This window comes from Sus scrofa, chromosome 3 (genome assembly GCF_054392235.1).
Source record: "Sus scrofa isolate SSC_HxYL_T2T_F1_AM1 chromosome 3, Sscrofa_HxYL_maternal_Yorkshire_Landrace_v2.0, whole genome shotgun sequence".
Taxonomy (NCBI): Eukaryota; Metazoa; Chordata; class Mammalia; order Artiodactyla; family Suidae; genus Sus; species Sus scrofa.
This window is the reverse complement of record NC_139385.1, coordinates 99434928-99461088: the sequence shown is the minus strand read 5'-3', so window position 1 is coordinate 99461088 and position 26161 is coordinate 99434928. Positions and strand designations below refer to the sequence as shown.

At 39.3% G+C, this 26161-nt stretch overlaps 2 protein-coding genes across 4 annotated transcripts in view; one reads left to right on the top strand and one right to left on the bottom strand.

Moving 5' to 3' along the window:
• Positions 1-19335, bottom strand: part of PSME4 (proteasome activator subunit 4) — a 105112-nt gene extending 85777 nt beyond the window's left edge. For all 3 annotated transcript variants that reach the window (XR_014841957.1, XM_085019296.1, XM_003125150.7), the window contains exon 1: positions 19065-19335. Coding sequence is in view for 1 of the 3 variants with exons in the window: in XM_003125150.7 (XP_003125198.5) it covers positions 19065-19306 (242 nt within the window). In the remaining 2 variants the exon portion in view is untranslated. The remainder of the gene's footprint in view (positions 1-19064) is intronic.
• Positions 19305-26161, top strand: part of LOC146404800 (uncharacterized) — a 112702-nt gene continuing 105845 nt past the window's right edge. Inside the window, exons 1-2 of the mRNA XM_085020126.1 lie at positions 19305-19507; positions 19552-19887. Of these exons, the coding sequence (XP_084876252.1) occupies positions 19305-19507; positions 19552-19887 (539 nt within the window). The remainder of the gene's footprint in view (positions 19508-19551; positions 19888-26161) is intronic.

The following is a 26161-nucleotide window of genomic DNA, read 5'->3' as shown; positions in this document are numbered from 1 at the left end:
ATGCATTGTTAACCTTAATTTCAAATGTCTTTGGTGCTAAACATTTTGTATCCTCATTATCATGCGGGAAAGATTTATTCTATACTTTAAGAGATTACCAAATAACTATCTTACTGACAAAAAAACTTATGATGATAACAATTCTCATCAATATCTAATGACCAATTAGAAAATGCTGTGTTATTGTTGTATGGTCTTAACTGGTCTTTAGTCACAGTAACCTGAAAAGAATCCTTTTGCACTCTTTCCTTACTAAAGAAGTGTTCATTCAAGGTAACGATCCACTTACAACTCACTGGAACTACTTAAACATATCATATCACAACATACCTAAAAAATAAACTCTGAACAACAAAGGAAACCCTAAACAAAACAAAAAGCCCACAGAATGGCAGAAAATATTTGCAAATGAAGTGACGGACAAGGGATTAATCTCCAAAATTAATAAATACCTCCTGCAGCTCAATACCAAAAAACCAAACAATCCCATCAAAAAATGGACAGAAGATGTAAACAGACAATTCTCCAAAGAAGACATACAAATAGCCAAAAAACACATGAAACGACGTTCAACATCACTCATTATTAGAGAAATGCAAATCAAAACCACTATGAGGTACCACCTTACACCGGCCAGAATGGCCATCATCAAAAAGTCTACAAACAATAAATGCTGGAGAGGGTGTAGAGAAAAGGAAATCCTATTACACTGTTGGTGGGAATGTAAATTGGTGTAACCACTGTAGAAAACAGAATGGCAATTCAAAAAGATACATGTACTCCAATGTTTATTGTAGCACTATATACAATAGCCAAGATATGGATGCAACCTCAATGTCCATCAACAGAAGAGTAGATGAAGAAGATGTGCCAAGTATTCACAATGGAATACTACTCAGCCACAAAAAAGAACATCTTCGATGGAATTTTACTCAGCCATTAAAAGGAAAGAAATAATGACATTTGCAGCAACATGGATAGACCTAGAAATTATCATGCTAAGTGAAGTTAGACACTGAGATACCAACATCATATGCTATCACTTACATGTGCAATCTAAAACTTAAGAAACCAAAACTTACCTAGAACATGTTACTGGATAAACTCTTTGAGGAAGACCATTTTACAAATACATCAATCTACAGCAAAGACAGCATTAATATTCCTTACATGATCTTTAGCACTTACCCAATAGCTAAGAACAAATTAAACTCACACTTAACTTCTAAAATTAGAATACGTAGCTGTTCTCCTTCTTCAAAATCCTAAGAGCACTCTTTTTTTTTTTTATTTTCTCAGGCTGCTCGTATTTATTCAGCTCTTTCCTGTGCTTTCAAGCTGTGATCCCTTAATTTCACCTTAGTACTAGGTGACCAAACAGTATGGGGGGCAGCAATGAGACATGAGACACTGTTTTGCCTCTGTCAGGAATTACCCTGAAAGTTTCTTAAGCACCTTGGACTGGAAAAGTAAATGGGTTAATGAAGACAATACACAGAGACTCAGGGCTGCCAGATGTACCTCAAGCTCATGAATAATATGGTACAGCCTCCTAAGCCTCCCTCAATTTCACTCTAAATTTAGGAGTAAAAACTAGAATGGTTTAAATGCTACTTTGAAATGAAAACAGACCATAATCCTAGAAACAGCACACATTCTAGAGTGAAAAGAGAGGAGTCCAAAGAAGCATCTTTTTGCTTTTGGTGGCTACTTCAGGCCTTGACAGGGCTCCAAGCACCTCTGGGGTTATGCACTTACTCTCCTTTGTGGCTAAGATACTTCTGTGGAAACATTAGAGAAACAGTACTCTAAGCCATTGAAATAATTTACCTATAAGCCCATGGCTTTTCCTCTAGTATAAATATAACTGGGTAGTTAACATTAGGGACATAAAATTCACAGTCCAAAATGTAATATTATGAAAAGAGACCAAAAGCAGGATTCTTAGAGGAGCTAGAATTGCTGACACTACTAGAAATTTTAGGGGGATTACTCAGAAACCTATTTCCCCAGTCAACAGCAAATAGTTCTTGCCAATCAGAAAGTGATTCTTGTCTGAGCATTTCCCAAATTACATAAGAATTCCTTAATGTCAACAAGAAAAAGACCCAACCAAATAAAAAAATGGGCAAAAGACTCAGGTGGGCACTTTTCAAAAGACAAGATCAAGATGACTGATAAGCATATGAAGAGATACTCAACATTGCTACTCATCAGTAAAAGCAAATTAAGACCACAACAGGGTACCACTTCACACCACAGGGCTTGCTAAATTTAAAAACCCTAACATCTAGTTTTGGTAGAATGCAGAGGAACCAGATCTTTCATATCCTACTGGTGAGTGTATAAAGTAGTACAGCTACTCTGGAAAAACTACTTGACATTAACTAGCAAATGTCTATTAGATATTTGTCTGTTTAAAATGCACATTCCTGGGCTCCATCTTAAATATAGTCCATTAAAAATACTGGTTACATGCAATAAAGCTGTTAAAAAAAAAGGAAAATTTTTATTTCATTTCATTTTTGGCCATGCCCACAGCATGTGGAAGTTCTCAGGCCAGGGAAAGAACCTGAGCCACAACAGTAACAATGCCAAGTACTTTACCACTAGGCCACTAGGAAACTCTGGAAATTTTTTAAAATACTCAGAGAGGAGACTAAGAGTCTTCATTTAAAAAAACTAATCCAGGAGTTCCCATTGTGGAGCAGCAGAAACTAATCCAACTAGTATCCATGAGGATGTGAATTTGATCCTGCCCTTGCTCAATGGTTTAAGGATCCAGCACTGCCATGAGCTGCAGTGTAGGTCGTAGACACAGCTCACATCTAGAGTTTCTGAGGTGTAGGCCAGCAGCTGTAGCTCAGATTCAACCCGTAGACTGAGAATTTCCATATGCCACAAGTGTGGCCCTAAAAAACAAATTAAAAAAAAAAAAGATTAAAAGATAAAACAAACAATATAAAATAGTTACCTCTTGGTGGTCAAACTTAGTGACTTTCATGTTGCTTTATATATCTTTGTTTTTCAAACTTTTCTACAGTAAACAGGCATTATTTATTATAATTTATACTAACATGTAAGAACATTTGATATTAAGTTGTGTACAATGTTCAAAATTGGATAAACAATACTGCATTTCTATTATCTTAATTTAAAAATCTTTTATAAAATATTATGAAAGTACTATTTAAAAAAGCATAGGGAGTTCCCATCATGGTGCAGTGGAAATGAACCATGAGGTTGCCGGTTTGATCCCTGTGATCCGGCGTTGCTGTGAGCTGTGGTGTAGGTCGAAGATGCGGCTCGGACCTGGCATTGCTGTGGCTGTGGCACAGGCCGGCAGCTGTAGCTCTGATTAGACCCCTAGCCTGGGAGCCTCCACATGCTGTGGGTTTGGGTCTAAAAAGCAAAAAAAAAAAAAAAGCAGAGGAGTCAAGTTGTATGGTTCTCATATTCAAAAAGCAGAGCATAAACCACAATATTTAACTGCAATGGATGTTTAAATTCATTAAGTTCATCAAGAATAAAAAGTATCACCATTCTGCAATCTCTAACCAATGTAAGATGGCTACTAACCTCACAAAGAGAGAACCAGGGATTATATATCTCCTGAAAAAAATATATAATACTATTAGTCTTGAAAAAGAAAATAAAACTTCATGTACGGAATAACAGCAACAAAGTCAATTACTGTGTGTCTTTACCACTTCAATATGACTCTGACTAAAGGTAATTAGAATTGTATAGCTAATAAAGCTGACTTTAGGGAGTTCCCGTCGTGGCGCAGTGGTTAACAAATCAGACTAGGAACCATGAGGTTGCAGGTTCGATCCCTGCCCTTGCTCAGTGGGTTAACGATCTGGCATTGCCGTGAGCTGTGGTGTAGGTTGCAGACGCGGCTTGGATCCCGCATTGCTGTGGCTCTGGCGTAGGCTGGTGGCTACAGCTCCAATTCGACCCATAGCCTGTGAACGTTCATATGCTGCAGGAGCGGCCCAAGAAATGGCAAAAAGACCAAAAAAAAAAAAAAAAAAAAAAAAAAAGCTGACTTTAAATTATGAGCTTACAGAAACTATGCCCTCTTTTCAATCTTCTGTGCAACACCTATAAAAAACTGGTGTAAAATGGGCCACAAAGAAAACCTTACTTAATTCTATCATGTGGATATTATACCAGCCAAATAGTCTAGTTGTAATATAATGTAAATTCGAAAATATTAACCAAGTGTAACAAAAAGAAACCAAATCATTTAAAAACATGCACATGTCTTAATTAAATAGTCACTATCAGACTTAAGGTATTACCCTTCCAAGAGGTACTTCCTTTAAAATCATATTCAGACAATAATGACTATTCTTACTATTATTATTTAGCTTTAGATTAAATTAAAGAATCTAGATTAGAGTCAACTAAGAAACAAAAATAATGGTAATTGCTTCAGAAAATGTAGAATGGTATGATGTCAATGCTATAATTATACCTAAAACATCTGTAACAATCTAACAAAATCACTCTAAAATAAAGAAGAAAACCTGCAGAATAAGTTTATTTTTTTTTTAATCAGCAGCCTTCCTATATGGCACCCAGACAAAAAAGAATGGTAGCTGAAGGTAAACTGCTCCACTCATCATATCAACAAATGATTAATTAGAAATGTCTCTATTAACACAACACTGTAAATCGATCAAACTTCAATTAAAAAAAAAATGGAGGCCTTTGGTGGCTCAGTGGGTTAAGGATCTGGCATTGTCACTGTTATAGCTCAGGTGACTGCTGTGACATGGGTCTGATCCCTGGCCCAGGAACTTTCCAGGTACAGCCAAAAAAAGAGGGGAAAAAATTTTTTTTAAGTCTTTAAAAGAAACCTGTATGAGTTACATTTTAAAACAATAAAACCAGGAGTTCCTGGCATGGCTCAGCAGTAATGAACCCAACTAGTATCTATGAGGACAGGGGTTTAATCCCTGGCCTCGCTCAATGGGTTAATGAGGATCCAGCATTGTCATGAGCTATGGTATAGGTCGCAGATGCAGCTCGGACCCTATGGTGCTGTGGCACAGGCTGGCAGCTGCAGCTCCAATTCTACCCCTAACTTCCATATGCCATGGGCACACTCCTAAAAAAACAAAAAATAAATAAATAAATAAAACTGTACTAAAATATAAAACACTTGAATAAATAGTGAGATACACAGATTCTTTAAAAATATGTTTTAATATCCGACAGTTGGGACTAAATGGCAAGCATTTTATAGTCAGGAAAACTACCATGACCAATGAAATCCCTGAACAATTCCCCAAATTTTATTTTATTTACTTTTTGGTCTTTTTAGGGCCACACCCACAACATATGAAGGTTCCCAGGCTAGGGACTGAATTGGAGCTGTACCTGCTGGCCTATGCCACAGCCATAGCAATGCGGGACCCAAGTCGAGTGTGAGACCTACAACACAGCTCACAACAATGCCAGATCCTTAACCCACTGAGCGAGGCCAGGGATAGAACTTGTGTCCTCATGGATGCTAGTCAGTTTCGTTTCCACTGAGCCATGATAGCGACTCCCAAATTTTATTTTAGACAGAAACTTCAACTCCTCCCTCCACCAAAAAAATAAGTACACACTACATACATACTATATCATTTCCCAGTCTTTCCCTTCTGTTCCTAAGGGGTCACCAAATAGAAAACAATTTTAAAGGCAAAATTAGCAGAGAAAACTAGGGGATTGGGAATTAATTACTTTGACTTTATTGCAGGACTAAGTCCTCCGTAATTATACATAGTATTAAAAATGCAGATACAGTTTCTCACTGCTAGAAACAGTAAAGTGAACAACAGATAAAATGCAGGGTTTCACTGCATTTTATCTCTTTTCACTCAATTACTAATTTATTCAAAAAGCATTTCTAGAGCAAATGACACAAACAGCACAAGAGTAAGATCCAAATAGCTCCTTTAGGCCAAAAACTCACAGTGAGATGTGAGGACACATGTACACAGAAAACTAAGTAACACACTGAAGGAGGGGGAATAAATGAAGTATTACTAGAATTTGGTGATTCTTTTTTTAAAACCAAAGTTTTATCATCTATAAATGATTACTGAAGCGAATCTTGAAAGACTAGAGGGAGCTGTCATCTCTCTGAATAGGCAACTCAAAGTCAAGATAATCTGAGCATTTGGGGAAAGAGGCCACAAGAGGCAGAGGAGAAAACTCTAGGCAGAGGAACAGACCAGGAACAGCATACTTCTGTGACAAGAAGACACAGCCAAAAGGATGTTGCTTATTTTATATCCCCTCCCAAAAGGTCAAACTGAGGATCACGAAAAGGGATAGACCATCACAAATGAACAAATAAGCATTATTAATTCCAAGTGACTGCTGAATGGAACAAAGCAACAAAGGTATTATCTAAAGTGGAGTATGTCTTATGTTTCTATGCTAAATTGCCTTGCAACTCCACTCCAAATATTATAATCAACTCTGGATAAACAGGATATTTATTGATTTCAACACAGTAGACAAGCAAGCATGAACAGCATGGTTCTACAAGTCTGCTGAGAATTCAAACTGCTCCACTCAGTCCCTTGGGCAAGTCATTTATTTAATCTTCCATGTATTTGTAAAATCTGGGTTTCTTCACAAGGTTATGATGATGGGTAACTTATTAATGTGCATGAGACTTTCTGACCAAATTGTTCTAGAATGGAGCCCATGTATTAGTTGTGGGAATTTTTTTTGGTTTTGCTTTTTGGTTTTCTTTGGTCACACCCGCCAGCATGTGGAAGTTCCCGGGCCAGGGAATGAACTTGAGTAATAGGAGTAACAATGCTAAGTCCTTAACCACTAGGCCACCAGGGAACTCCCACCAGTTTTTTTTTTTTTAAATAAGTTTCCAGTCACCTTGCTGTACAGCAGAAAATTGATAGAACACTGTAAACCAGCTATGATGGAAAAAATAAAAATCATTTAAAAAATAAAAGAAAAAAGTTTCCCAGAGGTCTCACTATGTTTGAGAACCACTGCATCTTATCAGACTGACCAAAGTACAATTAAAAAAGAAAAATCTATTTAAATCATTAAAAATATAATGCTAATTCAATCTATTTTGATTTGTATTTCTTTAATTACTTGTGAGGCTAAATATCTCTTAAAATGTTTGCCTATTAAAAAGAAAAAAAGAGGCAGTTCCCGTTATGGCTCAGCAGAAACAAATCTGACTAACATCCATGGGGATTCAGGTTCGATCCCTGGCCTCGTTCAGTGGGTTAAGGATCCAGTGTTGCCATAACCTATGGTGTACGTCGCAGATACAGCTCAGATCCTGTGTTGCTATGGCTGTGGCAAAGGCCAGCAGCTGTACTTCCAATTCAACCCCTAGCCTGGGAACCTCCATTTGCCATGGGTATAGCTCTAAAAAGACAGAAAAAAAAAAAAAAAAAAGAGAGAGAGAGGAAAAAAAAGAAAAAAGAATAAGGTCAACCCAGAGGATAAACAGTGAGTCAAGTGATGTTCCTTCAATATCTCTATCTAGTCATGCTGGAAATCTGTGGGTGCTCTCAAAAAATCTATACATTTTCTTTTTCTTCCTTTTCTCCTTCCTTTCTTTTACCAACTATAAGTTGCATTCCTAAAACTTGAGAGGAAAACATATTGGTGGGGATTATTATTATTTTATTAGGAAAGTAGTATGTGCTTATTTAAATGGTTCTATTAGTATTACCAAGCATAGAGTTCCCGTCATAGCTCAGTGGTTAACCTATCTGACTAGCAACCAAGAGGATGAGGTTTCGATCCCTGGCATTGCTCAGCAGGTTAAGGATCCCGAACTTCCGTGAGCTGTGGCATAGGTAGGATGCTGCGTTGCTATGGCTGTGGCGTAGGCCAGCAGCTACAGCTCCGATGATTTGACCTCGTGCCTGGGAACCCCCATATGCTATGAGTGCGGCCCTAAAAAGCAAAAAACAACAACAACAACAACAACAACAACAAAAACCAAAAAAGTTGAAATTGCTGTCTACATCTGTGAACAGCTTGGATAATATCCTTCTAGACTTCATTTACATATAAATGTACCTATGTACATATTTTTAAAAACATAAATGCAATGATACTATAGGTATCACTAATTTTTTTCTCTTGACAGAAATTCAAGACACTGTCCTATGCCTATAAATATGGGTTGACCATATGCTTTTAAATAGTTATCAAATATTCCATTATACAAAAAATGATTTACCCAATATTCTATTTTTAGGCATTTAAGTTGTTATTCTAAATACTAAGTAATATTTAGTAGACATGTTTGTATTTACATATTTGGACAATGCACAAGTATAGTGAACAATGAGTTCCTAACTCAAATTGCATGATATATTGGTCATGTAGTACAAAACACAGAAAGTAAAATTTATGTTAAAATTCATTACAGAAATAAATTTCATCCTGAGGCACTGAGTAAGAATAAAATGGAATTTTTTATTTTTTAATTAATTAATTAACTAATTTTGTCTTTTGTGCTTTTTTAGGGCTGAACCATGGCATATGGAGGTTCCCAGGCTAGGGGTGTAATCAGAGCTGTAGCTGCCGGCCTACGCCACAGCCACAGCAACGCCAGAGCCTTAACCCATGGAGCAAGGCCAGGGATCAAATCCGAAACTTCATGGTGGTTCCTAGTTGGATTCATTTCTGCTGCACCACGACAGGAACTCCTAAAATGGAATTTTTGCCTGCCTGAGAGGAAAATACTCTCGATGAATAAAAGCTATTATGTTTTGCTGGCCCTGGGTTGGGGGATGTCTGGTTACTACATATAATCATTATTTTCTTTGAATTACGTGTTCATATCTTAGAAGCCTATCTATCATTTAAGGATTCCCCCTTCATGAAATCTTTTGTTTGTTTATTTCTTTCTTTTTATGGCCACATCCCTGGCATATGGAAGTTCCAGGGCTAGGGGTCGAACTGGAGCTGCAGCTGCCAGCCTACACCACAGCCATGGCAACATGGATCCGAACCACATCTGTGACCTACTACGCCACAGCAGGTGGCAACTCCAGATCCTTAACCCACTGAGCTAGGCCAAGGATTAAACTGCATCATTATGCATACTAGTTGGGTCCCACTGAGCCACAACGTGAACTACCCCTTTCGTGAAATTTTCATTCCTAATCAAAAGTGCTATCTTGGAGTTCCTGTCATAACTCAGTGGAAACAAACCCAACTAGTATCCATGAAAACGTGGGTTCGAACCCTGGCCTCACTCAGTGGGTTAAGGATCCAGTGTTGCCACAAGCTGTGGTGTACGTCACAGACACAGCTGGTACCTGGCATTGCTGTGGCTGTGGCATACATCAGCAGCTTCAGCTCTGATTCCACCCCTAGCCTGGGAACCTCCATATGCCTTGGTTTGGCCATAAAAAAAAAGAAAGAAAGAAAAAGTGCTATCTTCAGCCTCTCTGCCCCTTAACAGCTTGTACCAAACTTGAGTATTTTTCACACTCTATCTCATACTACAGTTATGTATATATACAATATTCTAGTTCTTTGGATGACTGAAACCTACATAGTGGCAGGGACCAAGCCTCCAAGCCTCTGCACCTATTTAAGCCTCAGCTCTAACCAGAGATGAAACAAAGTGAACACTGAGAAACATTTTTTCAACTGACTGAATGTACGTCTTGAGAAATATAGTGATTTACATAATTACAAAGAGTTAATTAGGGCTAGTTTTATTGTTAAAAAGAAAAAAAAAAAAAAACCTTGCAAACTAACAATAAATATTTGACCAAATTAAAAAAATTGGCTTTAAAACATTGAGAGTAGGTTTCCTACACACACTGAAAGCCAGGTCTATCATTTTACCAAGTGTCATATTCCTGATGAAAGGCACTAAACGGACAAGAAGTTCTGAGGTCTACACTTCTCTTCACCCCCACCACCACAGGCTGAGCAACATGGAGGTTTAGCATACTGTATGTCAGAGTTATATCTTCTATGACTTATTAAAATCGACATGACAATTTCTAGAGTAACAAAGCCATCCACTATTAACACCTAATGATGCCTCTATCTTTTTTCCAGTTGTTTTCCTCTTGAGGTATGGATAAAGGACATTCATTTCTTGAAATGTTTTACTGAGAGTATTTTAAGAGCCACACATGGCAACAGGCAATGGAAACATAAAAATAAGTAACTAGAGAGGCAGACAGACAATTATTTCAATATGCTGCTCTGAGTACAGACTTTAACAGTTGTATGATCAATTTGCTCCAACTTTGTTCCCACACATTAAATGGCTTTCTCCAAACTCCTCCTTACCTAACCAAATTCTACCTCAAGGCTCAGCTGCAGTTTCTCCTTCCCTGGTAATCTTCCCAGGAATCTTCCCTGGAATCTTCCCAGCCCAGGAAGCTTTCCTCACTCTGGATACATAATTAAGAGCAAGAGCCCTGTGGTGAGCAGGTAAATTAGCGGCTACATAACCTCACTAAGACTCATTTCTCCAAAGGTAAAATTGAGATAATAATTGTACCTACAATTAATTGTTCATTAAATCTGAATGAAATAACAACTATAAAGCCCTTAGTTTAGTGCTGGCACATTCTGAGCCCTCAACAGACAGTAGGTGGTATATATACCATTCATTTAACAATCTATGAATGCTAGCTCAGAAAATCCTTAGGGTTATTGATATTTTCAAACTGTTGCAACTTTTGTTTCCATCTCTTGCAACTTCACAGCTCAATAAATAAGTATGGATTATATATCTTAAGCACTGAAAGAAAGCTGTAAAATCAGTAGCTTTCAAAAATTTTTTGGCCACAACCCACAGCAATAAAGACATACCCAGTATACACACAACATATATATATATAAGTGAAATAAAGTTCATGATTGTTCACCCCTATTATTTCCAAATTCACTCTAATAATTTGTCTAATTCAAGAAACCAAACCAAAACCAATCAGGACCTACTAAACTGATTTCACAATCCTTTGGTCATAACTTACAATATGAAAAATTCTCTATAAGCACTTTTAAATGAACATATAGATAAAATATGATAAGACCCTCACAAACTAAAAAAAATTCAAAGTGAAAGTGTTCAGAGATTTGTCTACTAAATTTTGAGTTTTGGAGAGTTCTCTGTGGTGTAGCAGGTTAAAGATACAGCAGTCACTACAGTGGCTTTGGTTGCTGCTGTGGTGTGGGTTCAGTCCCTGGCTGGGGAACTTCCATGTATCATGGGCATGGTAAAAAAAAAAAAATTTTAATTCTGAGTTTTTCTAAAAAAATCATAGGAGTTCCCATAGTGGCTCAGCAGAAATGAATCTGACTTGTATCCATTAGGACACAGGTTTGATCCCTGGCCTTGCTAAGTGGGTTAAGGATCTGGAGGTTGTCCTGAGTTGTGTTGTCAGATGCAGCTCGGATCCCATGTTGCTATGGCTGTGGTATAGGCCTGTAGCTACAACTCCGATTCAACCCCTAGCCTGGGAACCTCCATATGCTGTGGGTGCAGCCCTAAAAATACAAAAAAAAACTTTTAAATCATATTTTTAATTACTCCTGAATTGTTAAATAGCAACTTTTTTCCTGCCATGCACAAAAAGGGACCTCTGTTTGGTACATGTTAACAGAAATTTGACGTTTTATTTACCAGGATCTCTGGAAGTCATCTATCTTCCCTTAGAACACAAGCTATGCCAACTGAACTCTTCAGGAATCTGCCCAAAATACAAACATTCATATACATTCATAAAATTTCTTGCTCTAAAAACTTCTATTTCAGCCTTGGTTTATTTATAAAAAGAAAATTGTCATACAGAGAACCAATTAGTGGTTACCAGTGAGGAGAGGGAAGGGGAATACAGGGGTAGGAGATTAAGTACAAACTATCATGTATAAAATAAGCTATACGGATATATTGTACAACACATAAAATGAAGTCAATATTCTATAATAAGTATAAATGGAGTACTACCCTTAAAAACTGTGAATTACATTGTACACCTGTAACTTACATAACATTGTACATCAACTATCCTTCAATAAAAAAGGAAAGGAAAGAGGTTCCTGTTGTGGCTCAGCAGAACGAACCTAACTAGTATCCACAAGGATGTGGGTTTGATCCCTAGCCTTGTTCAGTGGGTCAAGAATCTGGCACAGCTGTGAGTTGTGGTATAGGTTGCAGATGCAGTTTGGATCTGGTATTGCTGTGGCTGTGGCATAGGCTGGCAGCTGTAGCTCTGATTCAACCCCTAGCCTGGAAACTTCCATATGCTGTGGGCGTGGCCCTAAAAAGCCATAAATAAATAAATAAATAAAGGAAAAAAAATAAAATTGCCAGGAAATGAAACACCCACACTAAACAGCCCAAAAATTACTAACACATACTAGCTAGACTGTTACCGTTAGAAGATTATAAAGCATTTTCGATAATTTTTAAGCAACCTCAAACTTACATGACCTAAAACACTATTCTCAACCCATTTCACAGCTGAAATGGCATTAGTTTCTTCGTAGAAAGGGAAAAAGCATTTATTACATTTTTAAACTCTAAAATGTAGGGTCTTGGTATTATTAAAACAGCCAAATTAGCATAAAAAGGTAATGATCACTACCAAAATTTTATGGTTCATCTATCAAAAAATTTTAATGATACTCTGAAGTTTTTAATATTGTGCATTCAGGAGTTTCCTTTGTGGCTCAGTGGTTAACAAACCTGACTAAGATCCATGAGGATTCGAGTTCGATCCCTGGTCTTGCTCAGTGGATTAAGGATCCAGCGTTGCCGTGAGCTGTGGTGTAGATCACAGATGTGGCTCAGATCTGGTGTTGCTGTGGCTGTGGTGTAGGCTGGCAGATGTAGCTCCCATTCGACTCCTAGCCTGGGAACTTCCATATACTGCTAGTGCAGCCCTAAAAAGCAAAATAAAATAAAATAAAATAAGATAAAATTGTGCATTCGTTATTTCTTCCATTTAAAAAAAACTGATACTCAAAATTTTTAAACACTAAATGTTAAATCATAATAATTATAGGTTTATTTATTTACTTTTTTTTTGGCCACACCCGTGGCACATGGAAGTTCCCCAGCCAGGAATCCAACCTACATCACAGCAGTGACAAGGCCAGATCCTTAATCCGAAAAGCCTCAAGAGAACTCACTAGGTTTATTTTTAAATGAGTCTCAAACTCCCTGATGCAACCAATACAATCTGCTTTCTTCTCTAATAATCTTTGTTAAACCCCTTTCCCCCACATCCTCTTGTGTTTAGGTTATGAAACATACCCGCTGTCTTCCTTAATCAAAATGCTCCTTCCTTCCAATTCTTTGGTTATGTATATACTTTCATTTGAACCCAGTATTAAAATAGATCTCTCCCAAAGTTCATTTTCTCCATTTTGACTGTAAAAGTAACAATTCATTAGAATTGCATAACGCTTTAGTTTACAAAGAACAAAAAAGTTAATTCTAACATTACTGAGTAGCTATGAATGTATACACCACTGCACTAAATGCTGGGGGTGCAGGGAAGGATGGGTAAATATGGGAAACACTTCAAGAAAGCCCACAGTAAAGGGAAGATATGTACACAAAGAATAGAAAAGGATGAATAAGGGATCAAGAGAGAATGCACTAAAAGGGAAGAAATGCTGAACATAGGCCAAATATAGAAGAAGCCAACTTCAGGATTCCAAGTGGGAATATTTATAGTGTGTGCTGCTTTTAACGTTCCAGTGGCTGGTCTCAATGAATGCAGAGGGTATTTCTTGTTGTTTGCTTGCTGTGGCTTTTATTACCATGTTCTAAGCTTGCTTTTCACATAGAACAAATGACATTTTGGTCTAAATTTGTACAAAGGTTAGAGGAAAACACAGGTTTGAATTCTGTATTAAAAGAATGGCAGTTAGGGAGGGAGATTCTCTAGAAAGAAATCTCACTTAATAGAAAAAAGATAATCCCAGATCCACAAGAGAAAAACTGGTTTAGAAGTTGTGTACTTATTCACCAGTAAATAGGTGTCTCTTAAAAAACACTGAGAATTTGCCTGTTTCACTTCAATTAAGAACATGTATTTCAAAGACAATATGATTTTATAAGACTTCATCAACAGCACTTGGGGAAATTGCTTTTAAGTAATACATTCAGATCTCAGAAGAAAAATGAATAGTACCATTTTACTAATTTTTAAAAAACTCTCTTATCTCTTATTGCCTCATTACAAAGCATTAAAACATCCTAGTCAAAATGAGTTTTGGTTTTTTGTTTTGTTTTGTTTTTTGCTTTTTAGGGCTGTGCCTGAGGCTTATGGAGGTTCCCAGGCTAGGGGTCTAATTGGAGCTGTAGCCACTGGCCTACGCCACAGCCACAGCAACATGGGATCCAAGTTCGTCTGTGACCTATACCACAGTTCACGGCAACGCGGGATCCTTAACACACTGAGCCAGGCCAGGGACTGAACCTGAAACCTCATGATTACTGGTCGGTTTCGTTTCCGCTGTGCCACAGCGGGAATTCAGCCGTTCCCCACCACCACCCCCGACTGCACCCAAGGCATGTGTAAGTTCCCAGGCCTGGGATCAAACCCATGCCACAGCAGTGACCCGAGCCACAGCAGTATCCAGATACATACTAGAAACATTTATGAATGAAGAATATGTTTCCAAAAAAAGTTTGAAGGGGTGGTGGTAGTAAGACCATGACTGGCCATGAGTTGAAAAATTCCTGAACGTGAGTGATCAGTACACTGAGGTACACTATATTATTCTTTCTTCTCTTATATATGTTTATCTTCCAAAATTAAAAAAAAAAATTAAAGCAAAAAAAAAGGGAGGGAGAAAAAAAGAGGAGGGAAGGAAGAAAACTGTTCCCATTACAATCATACATACAGTCAATGACAAATGAGACTACTGCAGAAATAGCCAGTTAACCAGTGAAGAGAAAACTGACAAGGTGTTTTAAAGGGAGTAAGAGAGGTCCCTAGAAAATGGGAAGGGTCTTCAATATTCTTTAAAAAATATGTTTGACATTGCTATGAAATATCAAATGTGTGCATGTGTGGGGACAGAGGGTATGTGGACACTCTGTACTTTCTGCTCAATTTTGTTCTGAACCTAAAACTGCTCTAAAAAAATCAAAAGTGAAAGATTACTGTGCTATTATGCAACTTCATCAGAAAAATTTATGTCCCCCAAAATCACTTAATTCATTTACTTTTTTTCCCCCCTACGGAAAATCAACTTTCTTACTACAAAATTTTGGATCCCATTTTGAGTGTCATCACTTAATAAGACAGACCTTTACTACTTTCTCTAACTTGTTCTCACTGATGAATGAGGTAATTTATCAAGAGTTCAAGATTCTTTTACAAATAATAAAGCTTATACTCATTGTGTATGTCACCATTTCAATACTCAAATATTAGACGACTTTTTAAAGTACATTATCTTAATAGACAACTAAGATTCAGTGGTTAGCATTTTTTTCTTCTCCAACACAGAGATACTGGGTCCTCCTGTGGTCACATATTACTTCCACAGAAGAGGTTAGTATATTTGATAACTCATATCTTGACTAAATTTAAGTTTCCAGTTTTTGTATAATCTAATTAGTGGTTTAATCCAATCCCTATCCAGTAAGGCTACATAATGTTCTTAATAATAATTAGACAGGGAAGCTACAGTTTAATAAGCAAATGAAATGATTCCTCAGTATAATAGTCATTTCATTATAAAATAGTCTGTTTTCATTATAAAACAGAATATAACATTTTCACTGAAACAAAGTATCTAAATTTGCTTCATAATACTCCTGATCCACATACTTAACTAAAACGAAAAATCTGCTTTAAAAGACAAAAGAAATAGATGATTTAATTTTGTGTTTAAGATTTTGCTTTTTATGAAACAGTCTGCTCCGAAGTTTTAAGTCTGAAAAACCACTTATATAGTCTATACATTCTCACTCTCCAAAAGAGGACTCTAAAGCTAAGAGAGGTTAAGCAAGACCAAGATGCTAACACTGGCAACACTAGATACAGATATACCTCTTCTGAGGAGACCTCACTTCCTCCCATGAAAAGTCCAGAAGGATAGGGAGAAAAAGCAAGTTTCAAGATCACCTTTCATCAATTCCTTTCATTCTCTACATGGGCCATACAAGTTATTTACAGGTACCTTTGATTCAGTGTCCAGGAGCTGTCCTGACTGCTGTTTTCCAAGGACCAATAGTTTGTGCCTCTTTTCTCTAATTGGTTACCTTGCTTCTAAAAAATGGTCTGATGTATTACATCACAAAATCTCTCCTGAAGAGCAGTACTAATACTTTAAACTGTAGAAAAGATTGTATTTTATCACAGGGCCAATTTTTAAAATACACAGAAATAACCTTTCTTCACAGAGGTCTGCTAAAGAGACCTGCAAGTCTTGAGAAGGATTGAAAGATAATTATAACCATCAAAATGAGATAAAAAGTTAAAAAGGGTGTGCCTGAGTATCTCCTAGACCAGAACCCTACTCTGCCATGTGACACCCAGATTAGGGATGTACACTCTGGTACATCCAGTCCCAGTGCCTCTGAACAGCATTTACACTCTGGTCTTCTTTAGGAATGCACCTCAACTCCAGAACTATTTCCAATGCTTCACAAACTGCTCAAACACTCCTTGATACATAGTGGCTTATGTGAAGCTCTATAGGATAAAAAATAAAATCATAAAATACCAGAGCAGGAATGTTTCTCAGGAATTATTTAGTCCAACTTCCTTTTTCTTTCTGAACATACTGAAACACATGATTAAGGTAGCTTGCCCACAAGCACAGAGCTACTGGGAGAAATTAAAATTTTATTTTCATTACTACTTTCCATTCTTATAATATGATCACTACTGAGGTAACAGCTATCATCACATGTTTTGGCATCATTTAGATGTAAACTTGTGCAACACACACAAGGTTTAAAAAACAACAAGCACAACTATAAACAGGTCACCTTAACGTGACTTAGGAGAAAAAAAACACATCCAAGATCACAACATGTCCCACCAAGTTCAAAATGTCTCATGGTGCAATCCCAAGAATCAGTTTGCATCATTAACAACTGTTCCAAAATAAAATTCTATCTGACGATTTCTTCTTTGTTACTTAGATATAAACGGTTTGGAGTCCATAGGTTATTAAGCGATGTAACTGCAATCTTGTCCTAAACACCAAGGACTGTCTCCACTGTAATTTTAGCCCTTTCTAGGTAAAGAAACATACCTAATAAACCAAAAATAATAAATTTCAGGTGCAAATTTGCCAAGCAAGCTTAGTAACAATAAAAATGCCAGAAAACAGCATTCAGCTATGCCTGAGTAGATTCTCAATTAATAAATCTAAATCAGATTCCTGTTCACACACTGGTATGTTTATATACTGTGCATCTCAAAGGAGTTGTTTGGGTCCTCCCAAATAGTTATTCTCTGGAAAATCTAATCCAAATGATTAAAATGAGGAATTACTGGAACTGATAAAGTAACTATATTTTTATTGTGTCCAAGTAACACAAACCTAGGAGGCTCACTTGAAAAATCATGTGAATTTTAATCATTTATAAAATAGTCTTCTGTTCTGACAAAAGTGGTTCCTCTCCCTGTTGCATTTATTTTTCCCCAAGTCTCCTATGGATCCTAACACCACAAACTTTACACTCTAAACAAGAAAACTGCTAACCCTGACACTTCATGGCTACTCTCGGAAAAGGGCAAAGTAAGTGTTTCAGTTTTGTTTTATAATTAAAAGGGTAATTATTCCCAATATCACTGCCAGGTGAAGAGGAGAAATTTGTCAGAGGCTTCCTAATAACTGGCAGATAAGAATCATCCTTCTCTACAAGTCTGTAGAGAAGACTTGTATTACAAAACCCTGAGTCATCATCAGTTCACTCAGCAGATTTGGGTAAACACTGGTTAAGTGACTTATGCCTTGTGTGTTCACCCACTCAGCCATAAGCACGAACATACAATGCTACAGACTTTATGTATAGTTAATGAAACAAGATATAGCAACAATTTTTTTTAAAAAAAGTTCTTCTGGAAAAAAAAAAAGTTCTTCTGACACAGTGAAGACACATCTAGCAAATTAAGCCTCTAACCTTCCTCCAACTGTATTTTACTCGGTTTCCTCTAAATTTCAGTGGCAATATAGTTTGCAGCCAGTTTATGCAACAACAAAAAGTATCAAAAGAAGAACAGAACTGAAACGGATTTAGGTAATCTATAAGCAACTCAAAAATTAACATAAGCCCGATACCAATAACGCCCGGGACAGCCTGACAGCTCTCTTCTCTATTTTCCTTAGTACCGCTCATTTCCAAAGGAAATGTCACAACAGGAGCAACATACTCTTTCCCGAGGTTCTAAGACTCAACATTCTCAACATTAACGTATAGTACACAGCTCAAGAATGCGCTGACGGCTGATTTAAACCAATCCTTTCAATGAAATCCACGAAGGCTGAGAAGGCCCAATAAAGCAGAACCGTAAGTTCCCTACGGCCTTTTTCTCATTCAGAAAGTTAGTAGACACGAAATAAAGGACAGGAAGAGGCAGGGACCATGGGGGAAGAAAGAATCGAAGGCAACACCAGAAAAAGTCGAATTGCTCACCCAAAGACCAATCTTCTCCACTCGCCCCGAAGTGGGCAAAGGTCCAAGAAGGACCCTTGGGGGACCGCTCACCTCTTTCCCCTGGGAGCCCAAAGCCCTCTCGCTCCCTGAGGCCCCGAATGTTGGAAGACAACAACACGAAATCTTGGGGAAAAGCAGCTGCGGAGGACGTAATGGGCTGGTGAGGACCAGGGAGATCCCACAGGAAAGTGTTAGGGAACCTTGAGTGCTACCCAGGCTTCGGTCGCGGCCCTGGGACTACAGCACAGAGACGATCCGCCCTAACCGGACAGAGATGAGAGTGCAGGGGTCCGGTGCCCACAAAGAGCCGTCCCCCCGCCTCCCGCGGACGCCCTCAAACCAAGCCTTCGCCTCTAGTCCGTTCCGCAGGCCCTGGAACACTTACGTGGAGAGTTTCCTAGTCCAGAAGAGGCCCCCGGGCCACAGCTCTTGGAGCTGCACCGCCCGGCCCAGGTTGCTTTTGATCTGGGCCAGCTGCAAGTCGGATTCGGCGTCCAGCTGCTCGGCGTAGGGCAGCAGCTTGTTGTAGACGATCTCCTTTTGCGGGACGAAGCCCCGCGGGTTCGGACTTGGACGCCCGCCCGGTTCCGAGGGATCCCCGCCGCCTGCCCGTTCGGCCGGCTCCATGAGCCCAGGGACAACCCCCCAACCCCCTCCCACCCTAACCCTCCCCGGCCCCCACCCCTCTCCGGGCTCCGCCTCCTCCGCGTCGTCGTCGCCCTGCGGCCGCCGGCGGCCCGTAACCCTCTGCCCTATTGCTGGGCCCCCTCCCCTGGCCGGCGCGCTGCTGACCCCCGCGCGGTGCCCGGTTCGTTGGCGGCGGCAGCGGCCGCTCAGCCCGCTCCGCACCGGCTCGGCTGGTGACGCTGCAGCCGCCGGGCCCGGAGGTTCCGGACCGGCCTCAAGTCACTTCCGGGGCGGGGCGGGGTGGGGAGGGGCGACGGCGTCGGAGGAGGAGGCGGCCGCAGAGGCAGCCCAGCGGGCAGCGCCTTCCTCCCTGTGGGCCGGGCTCCGAGCCCCCACCCCTGGGCCTCAGCGGCCCAGCGCGAGGCTGTCCCGCCGGAAATCGAGTCCGAATTCCAAGTTATTGTCCTTCCTCGCCTAGGGTCTCGCACTGCTTGCGGCTGCCCTCAGGAACCGCTAGTCGCCGTGGCCTCCGATGAGACAGTCGACGTAGTGCCCCATGCCGAGTTTATGGAAAAACCTAGGTACTCTATCCGTCCCACTTGCTGCTTATCGATTTTTTAGTGACCCCTTTAAGCCCTTGTCTTTCTGGCATTCTTTTGGCCGCCCTCATTCCAAAGAAAAGAGTTCAACATTCAGCAAATATTAATTGAACTACTACTGTGTGTCAGACACTTATTTTAGGCCCTAGAGTTGGAAAGTTTTAGAGCACCTGGTTTCTGCGCTCCAGGGGCTTTACATCGCGTGGATCTCTTGATTAGAGAATATGCAATTACAAGACAATACTGCTAGATAAGTACAGAATGTCTTGGGAACACCTAAAGATGACTTCACACTGTATTTCTGGGAAACTTAAGATGGTTTCCTAGAAATTACATGTAGCGTTGAGCTTAAGGGTTAAGTGCCGAACCGATTAGAAAAAGAAGAGAGAGGAACATACATATATTTCAGCTGAGGGAGCAGCATAGGCTGCAAGCCTGCATTCCAGGAATTCAAAGTTCAGAATGACTGCAGGCGGTTAGTAGAGAGGGGAGTAAATTACTGAGACTGAGAAGGACATGCTAGGGAGTTTTTAGAGCTTTATCCTTTTTTAAAAATTTTTATTTATTTATTTATTTTTTTGGTCTTATTTAGAGCAGCTGCGGTGCCATATGGAAGTTCCCAGGCTAGGGGTGGAATCTAAGCTGCAGCTGCCAGCCTATGCTACAGCCACAGCAATGCAGGATCTGAGCCAAGTCTGCAACCTACACCACAGCTCACGGCAATGCCAGATCCCCGACCCCAACCAGGGATAGAACCTGCGTCCTCATGGGTACTAGTCAGATTTGTTTCTGCTAGGCCATGACAGGAACTCCTAGAGCTTTATCTTAAAGGCAACAAGAAGCTGAAAATTGATAAGCATAGAAGAGGCATTATATAATTTATGTTTTTGAAGAATCACTCTGGGTTTGTGTGGAGAATGGATTAGAACAGATAAAATTGGAAGCTGGTGGACCCTTTAAGGAGATGTGACTTAATGGTGGCGCTCATGTCCGTTGAAATGCCTGCGCTTGGTAGTTGACTGGACATGAAGAGTAAAACAGAGGGAATGAGTCAAGACAATGTCAGATTTCTGGCTTAGGAAACAGTATATGGTGAAGCCCTTGAATTAAGAGAACACAGCAGAAACAGCTATGGAAGCAGAATGCCTGAAGGATGGAAAAATATTTTGGTGTATGGATCAGGAGGGTCATCTGAAATGGGATATGGATTAGCATATAGGTAGAATGGAGGGAATGAGATATAGAGTATTGCTAAAAGATAAACAGGCGGGAGTGCCCATTATGGCTCATTGATAATGAATCTGACTAGTATCCATGAGGACTCAGTTTCAATCCCTGACCCCAGTCAGTGGGTTAAAGATCCGGTGTTGCTGTGAGCTGTAGTTTAAGTCACAGTCAAGGCTCTGGATCCTGCGTTGCTGCAGCTGTGGTGGTAGGCTGGCAGCTGCAGCTCTGATTCGACCCCTAGCCTGGGAACTTCCATATGCTGCAGGTATGGCCCTAAAAAGACAATAAATAAGTAAACAGAAGCATATTAAAAAATTTAAGAGTTTATTAGAACAAAAATTGGAATTGGGCAGTGGGAAACCAAAAGTTGTTGGTTCGAAGTGCTGACAGGAACCAGGGGAAAGACTTATGTAGAGAAGGTGCAGAAGCAAAGAAGCTCTTTCTGACTGGTTCTCCTTAGTGTTTAGTTTCATAATCTTGAGGCATTTACACACAGATTTTGGTTTGCTTAAGTAGGCCACAGAGGCATTAGAGCCTTATTAGTCTGATGGGTTCCTTACTTAATTAATTTAACAGTATGAAAAGAATAGAGCCCTTGACCAAATGCTAGGACTGGACAGAGAAAGAGGAAAGAGCTTACAAAGAATATTCACAAGAAGCAGTGTGAAAGGTAGGCATTCTAGGAAAGTGGGGTTTTTAAAAATCAGCATGCTTCAGATGGAGGAAGTGATTAACTATACCAAAGGTGACTGAGAGGTCAAAAGAAATGAGACAGGATAAGGGTTTATTACACTTATCAATGAAGCAGATAAGAATAATTTCAATGTAATGTAGGCATGGAAACCAGATTACAATGACAAAGAATGCATGGGAAGTAAATAAACAGAGACAGCAAATGTGGATAGCACTTTTTTTTTTATTAGTTTGGGGAGAACCAGAGAAAGCTAGGAAGGTAGCTGGAATGAAAAGAGGAATTTTTAAAGGTGGGATATATTTAAATACTGATGAGAAGGTGCCAATGGAGAGAGGTTGAAGGTATGTGGGCGAAAATGACAGAGAGTGGGAGAGTGTGGAGTCATTGGCCCTTAGCAGTAAACCATACTCTCCATCTGTTGTCAGAGGAAAGCAGGGGAGGACAGGTCCAGAAGCAGAAAGGTTTACAGATTTGGTGGCTGGAAGTTGGATTTCCTTCTGATGGTTCCATTTTTTTTTTTTTTTTCTTTTCTGTGAAGCAAGATATGGAGAATGATGAGAGGAGGTGGTGGATAGGAGATTTGAAGGAGATTGGAGAAGGTTTAGAGTAGTCTCAAAATTCAAAAAACTTAGAGAAACAGTTGTTTGGTAGTTAAGGATGAAAGCATGAGTTTACCATCATCTCTCTGCACAATTTAGTGATTTTCTCCAGTAATGTTAGCAGTCCAGGATTGTATGATGTACAGACCAGTATGATAGGATAGACAAAGAAGCAAGAGAATGTTATGTATGTTAGTGGTAGTGATGGTAGTGGTTTTAGCTACCATTTATTTGAGCACTTCTCTCAGCCTGTGCTTTATCTGCATTATCTTATTGAATAAGTAGAGATCATGGGGTCGAGAATATTTGAAAGAGAATGGTTAACATCTAAATTGGTTGAAGTCTGTTTTCTTTTGGGTTTCCTTTGCTGTGCAAAAGCTTTTCAGTTTGATGAGGTCCCATGGGTTTATTTTTGCTCTAATTTCTATTGCTTTGGGAGACTGACCTGAGAAAATATTCATGATGTTGATGTCAGAGAGTGTTTTGCCTATGTTTTCTTCTAGGAGTTTGGTGGTGTCCTGTCGTATATTTAAGTCTTTCAGCCATTTGGAGTTTATTTTTGTGCATGGTGTGAGGGTGTGTTCTAGTTTCATTGCTTTGCATACAGCTGTCCAGGTTTTCCAGCAATGCTTGCTGAATAGACTTTCCTTTTCCCATTTGATGTTCTTGCCTCCCTTGTCAAAGATTAATTGACCATAGGTGTCAGGAGAAGAGACTTGTGGTTGCCTGATGGGAGGGGGAGGGAGTGGGAGGGATCGGGAGCTTGGGCTTATCAGTCACAACGTAGAATAGATTTACAAGGAGATCCCGCTGAATAGCATTGAGAACTATGTCTAGATACTCATGTTGCAACAGAAGAAATGGTGGGGGAAAAACTGTAATTGTAATGTATACATGTAAGGATAACCTGACCCCCTTGCTGTACAGTGGGAAAATAAAATTAAAAAAAAAAAAAAAAAAAAAAAAAAAAGAAACTATATCCAGTGTTTGGGATAGAACATGATGGAAGACAGTATGATAGAAAGAATGAACATATGTGTATGACTGGGTCACTTTGCTGTACAGAAGAAATTGACACATTATACATCAACTATACTTTAATTAAAACATTTTTTAAATAAAATAAAAAAATAAAAAAAATAAATTGGTTGAAGTCTGGAGTTCCTGTTGTGGCACAAGGGAACCGAATCTGACTAGTAACCATGAGACTGCAGGGATCCCTGCTCTCTTTCAGATGTGTTAAGAATACGGCATTGCTGTGAGCTGTGGTGTAGGTTGCAGAAGGCTCTGATCCTGCATGTCTGTGGAGTAGGCTAGCGGCAGTAGCTCCAATTTGACCCCTAGCCTGAGAGCCTCCATATGCCATGGGTATGGCCCTAAAAAACAAAAAATAGATAAATAAATAGATAAATAAATAAATTGATTGAAGTGTAAGAAGAGAGAAGAAGACTGATGGAGTAGTGAGATCCAGGAACGCAGATCCTGATGAGGTACAGCAACAGTATGAAAGAATTAGCCTGAGCAAAGGATATGCAAGAAAATGAATGTTTAGTTTTAAGATTTCAAAAAGCTATTCCAGGTAATGTCATATTTCCTGGGAATGGATGTCTGAACTGGAAAAAAATCCAAAGAGTTGTTCGAGCAAAAGAAATGAAGTCTCTTTCTGTTATTTTATGTGAGGTTTCATAGAAAACACTGTTCAGACCCCTTTTGGTGAGAGAGCTGAAAAACCTGAAATTTCTCAAAGATCTAGGCCACTCATCGTTGGAGACAGTACCCAAAGTCTGGGGTTAGTTCTTGGTCTTCTCTAACCAACACCCAAGCTTTTTTTTTTTTTTTATCTCTTAGAGCTCAGGAAACTCTGCCAAAGGATAATAGCCCAGTATGCTTTCAGTCAGACCCTGAGGGAGACATTGGCTTCATATCAGACCCCTCTAGGAAACAGATTATTATCTCCCTTCTTGGAGGACCCAGAAAGTGCAGTAGCCCTTCATGGAAAATATTCTGAAGAGAGAGTTTTCTCCTCAAGGTGGAGGTATTGGCAGGGATATTTATCAATCACATATTTATATCATTGATATACTCATTGGCCCACTACTTAAAATCCGCTTATTAGTAATGGACAAAAACCACAAGTTGTTAGTTTTATACCTTTCCCTGCCTTAGTTTTTTTTCTGTATATGATATATTTGGGCTGGGAGGTATTTTGACAAGAAGATGGATCTCTGTTGTCAAAGCATAATATTTAGAAGTATTTGATTATAGGCGTTCCCTTCGTGGTTCAGCAATTAATGAACCAGACTAGGATCCATGAGGACCCAGGTTCGATCCTTGGCCTTGCTGAGTGGGTTAAGGATCTGGTGTTGCTGTGAGCTGCCCAGTAGACCATAGACACGGCTTGGATCCTGAGTTGCTGTGGCTGTGGTGTAGGCCAGTAGCTGTGGCCTTGATTTGAGCCCTAGCCTGGGAACCTCTATATGCCGCAGGTGAGGCCCTTAAAAAAAAAAAGAAAGTATTTGATTACATTAGAATGACTTGTTCTAATATAATCAAATATTTAAGCTCCTGTTATGCTGCAGTTATTGAAGTCACAAGAATATTTGATCTGAGACGCTCCCATTGTGGCTCAGTGGTAACAAACCCGACTAGTATCCGTGAGGATGTGGGTTCAATCCCTGACCTTGCTGTTAAGGATCCAGCATTGCCATGAGATGTGGTGTAGGTCACAGATGCGCCTTGGATCCTGAGTTGCCCTAGCTATGGCATAGGCCAGCAGCTGCAGCTCCAATTCGACCCCTAGCCCAGGAACTTCCATGTGCCACAAGTGCGACCCTAAAAAGCAAAAAATTAAAAAAAAAATAATATTGAGTCTGAGAAATGATGGGTTTTTCTTTCTTGGTTCCTATATGAATTTTAAGTTTGAATTTTTCAACCAAGACTTCTTTCATGCAGCCATAGTATCCACTTCACCAGTTAAACAGGAGTATATTTAGAGTTCAGTTTTTAAGAAGGAAATCAAAGCTAATGGAATTAATTCTTCTATGATTATTTTACAGTTTTTCCTTTCTCAGGCTTTTGCCATTTCACTGCAATGTAGCCAGACATAGGCTTCTTTTTATCTTGTGTTTCTTAGATCAAAAGATTCATTTCAATCAGTCATGCAAAATTTTCAGCTATTTTCACAATTTTTTTATTCCCCTTCTCTCCTTGTAGAATTCCCATTAGACATATGTTGTACTTTCTCATTCTAATCCCAATATTTCTTACTTCTATTTTGCAAGTCTTTGTCCCTCTACCTCATTCTGGATAACTTTATCATGTCTAATACATAGAATTCTTAGGTCATCTATCTGGATCTGCTGTTAACTTGACCATTGAGCTTCTAATTCCAATGATTTTATATATATACAGTGTGTGTGTGTGTGTGTGTGTGTGTGTGTGTGTGTGTGTGTGTGTGCACGCGCGCACATATATATGTATTTTCTTCCCTGCTGCCTTTGTAGCATACGGAAGGTCCCAGGCCAAGATTTGAATCTGAGCTGCAGCTGTGACCCCAGATCCTTTACCTGCTACACCACAGCAGGAACTCCCAATGATTATATTTTTTAAGTTTGGAAGTTCTCCTTAGCTCTTTTTCAAATCCCCCTATTCTGTTTTTCATTGAATTTTGTTCTTTGTGGTTCCAGTGACTTCTTTTAATCATTTTAGACATACTTATTTAACTATTTTAGAGAGT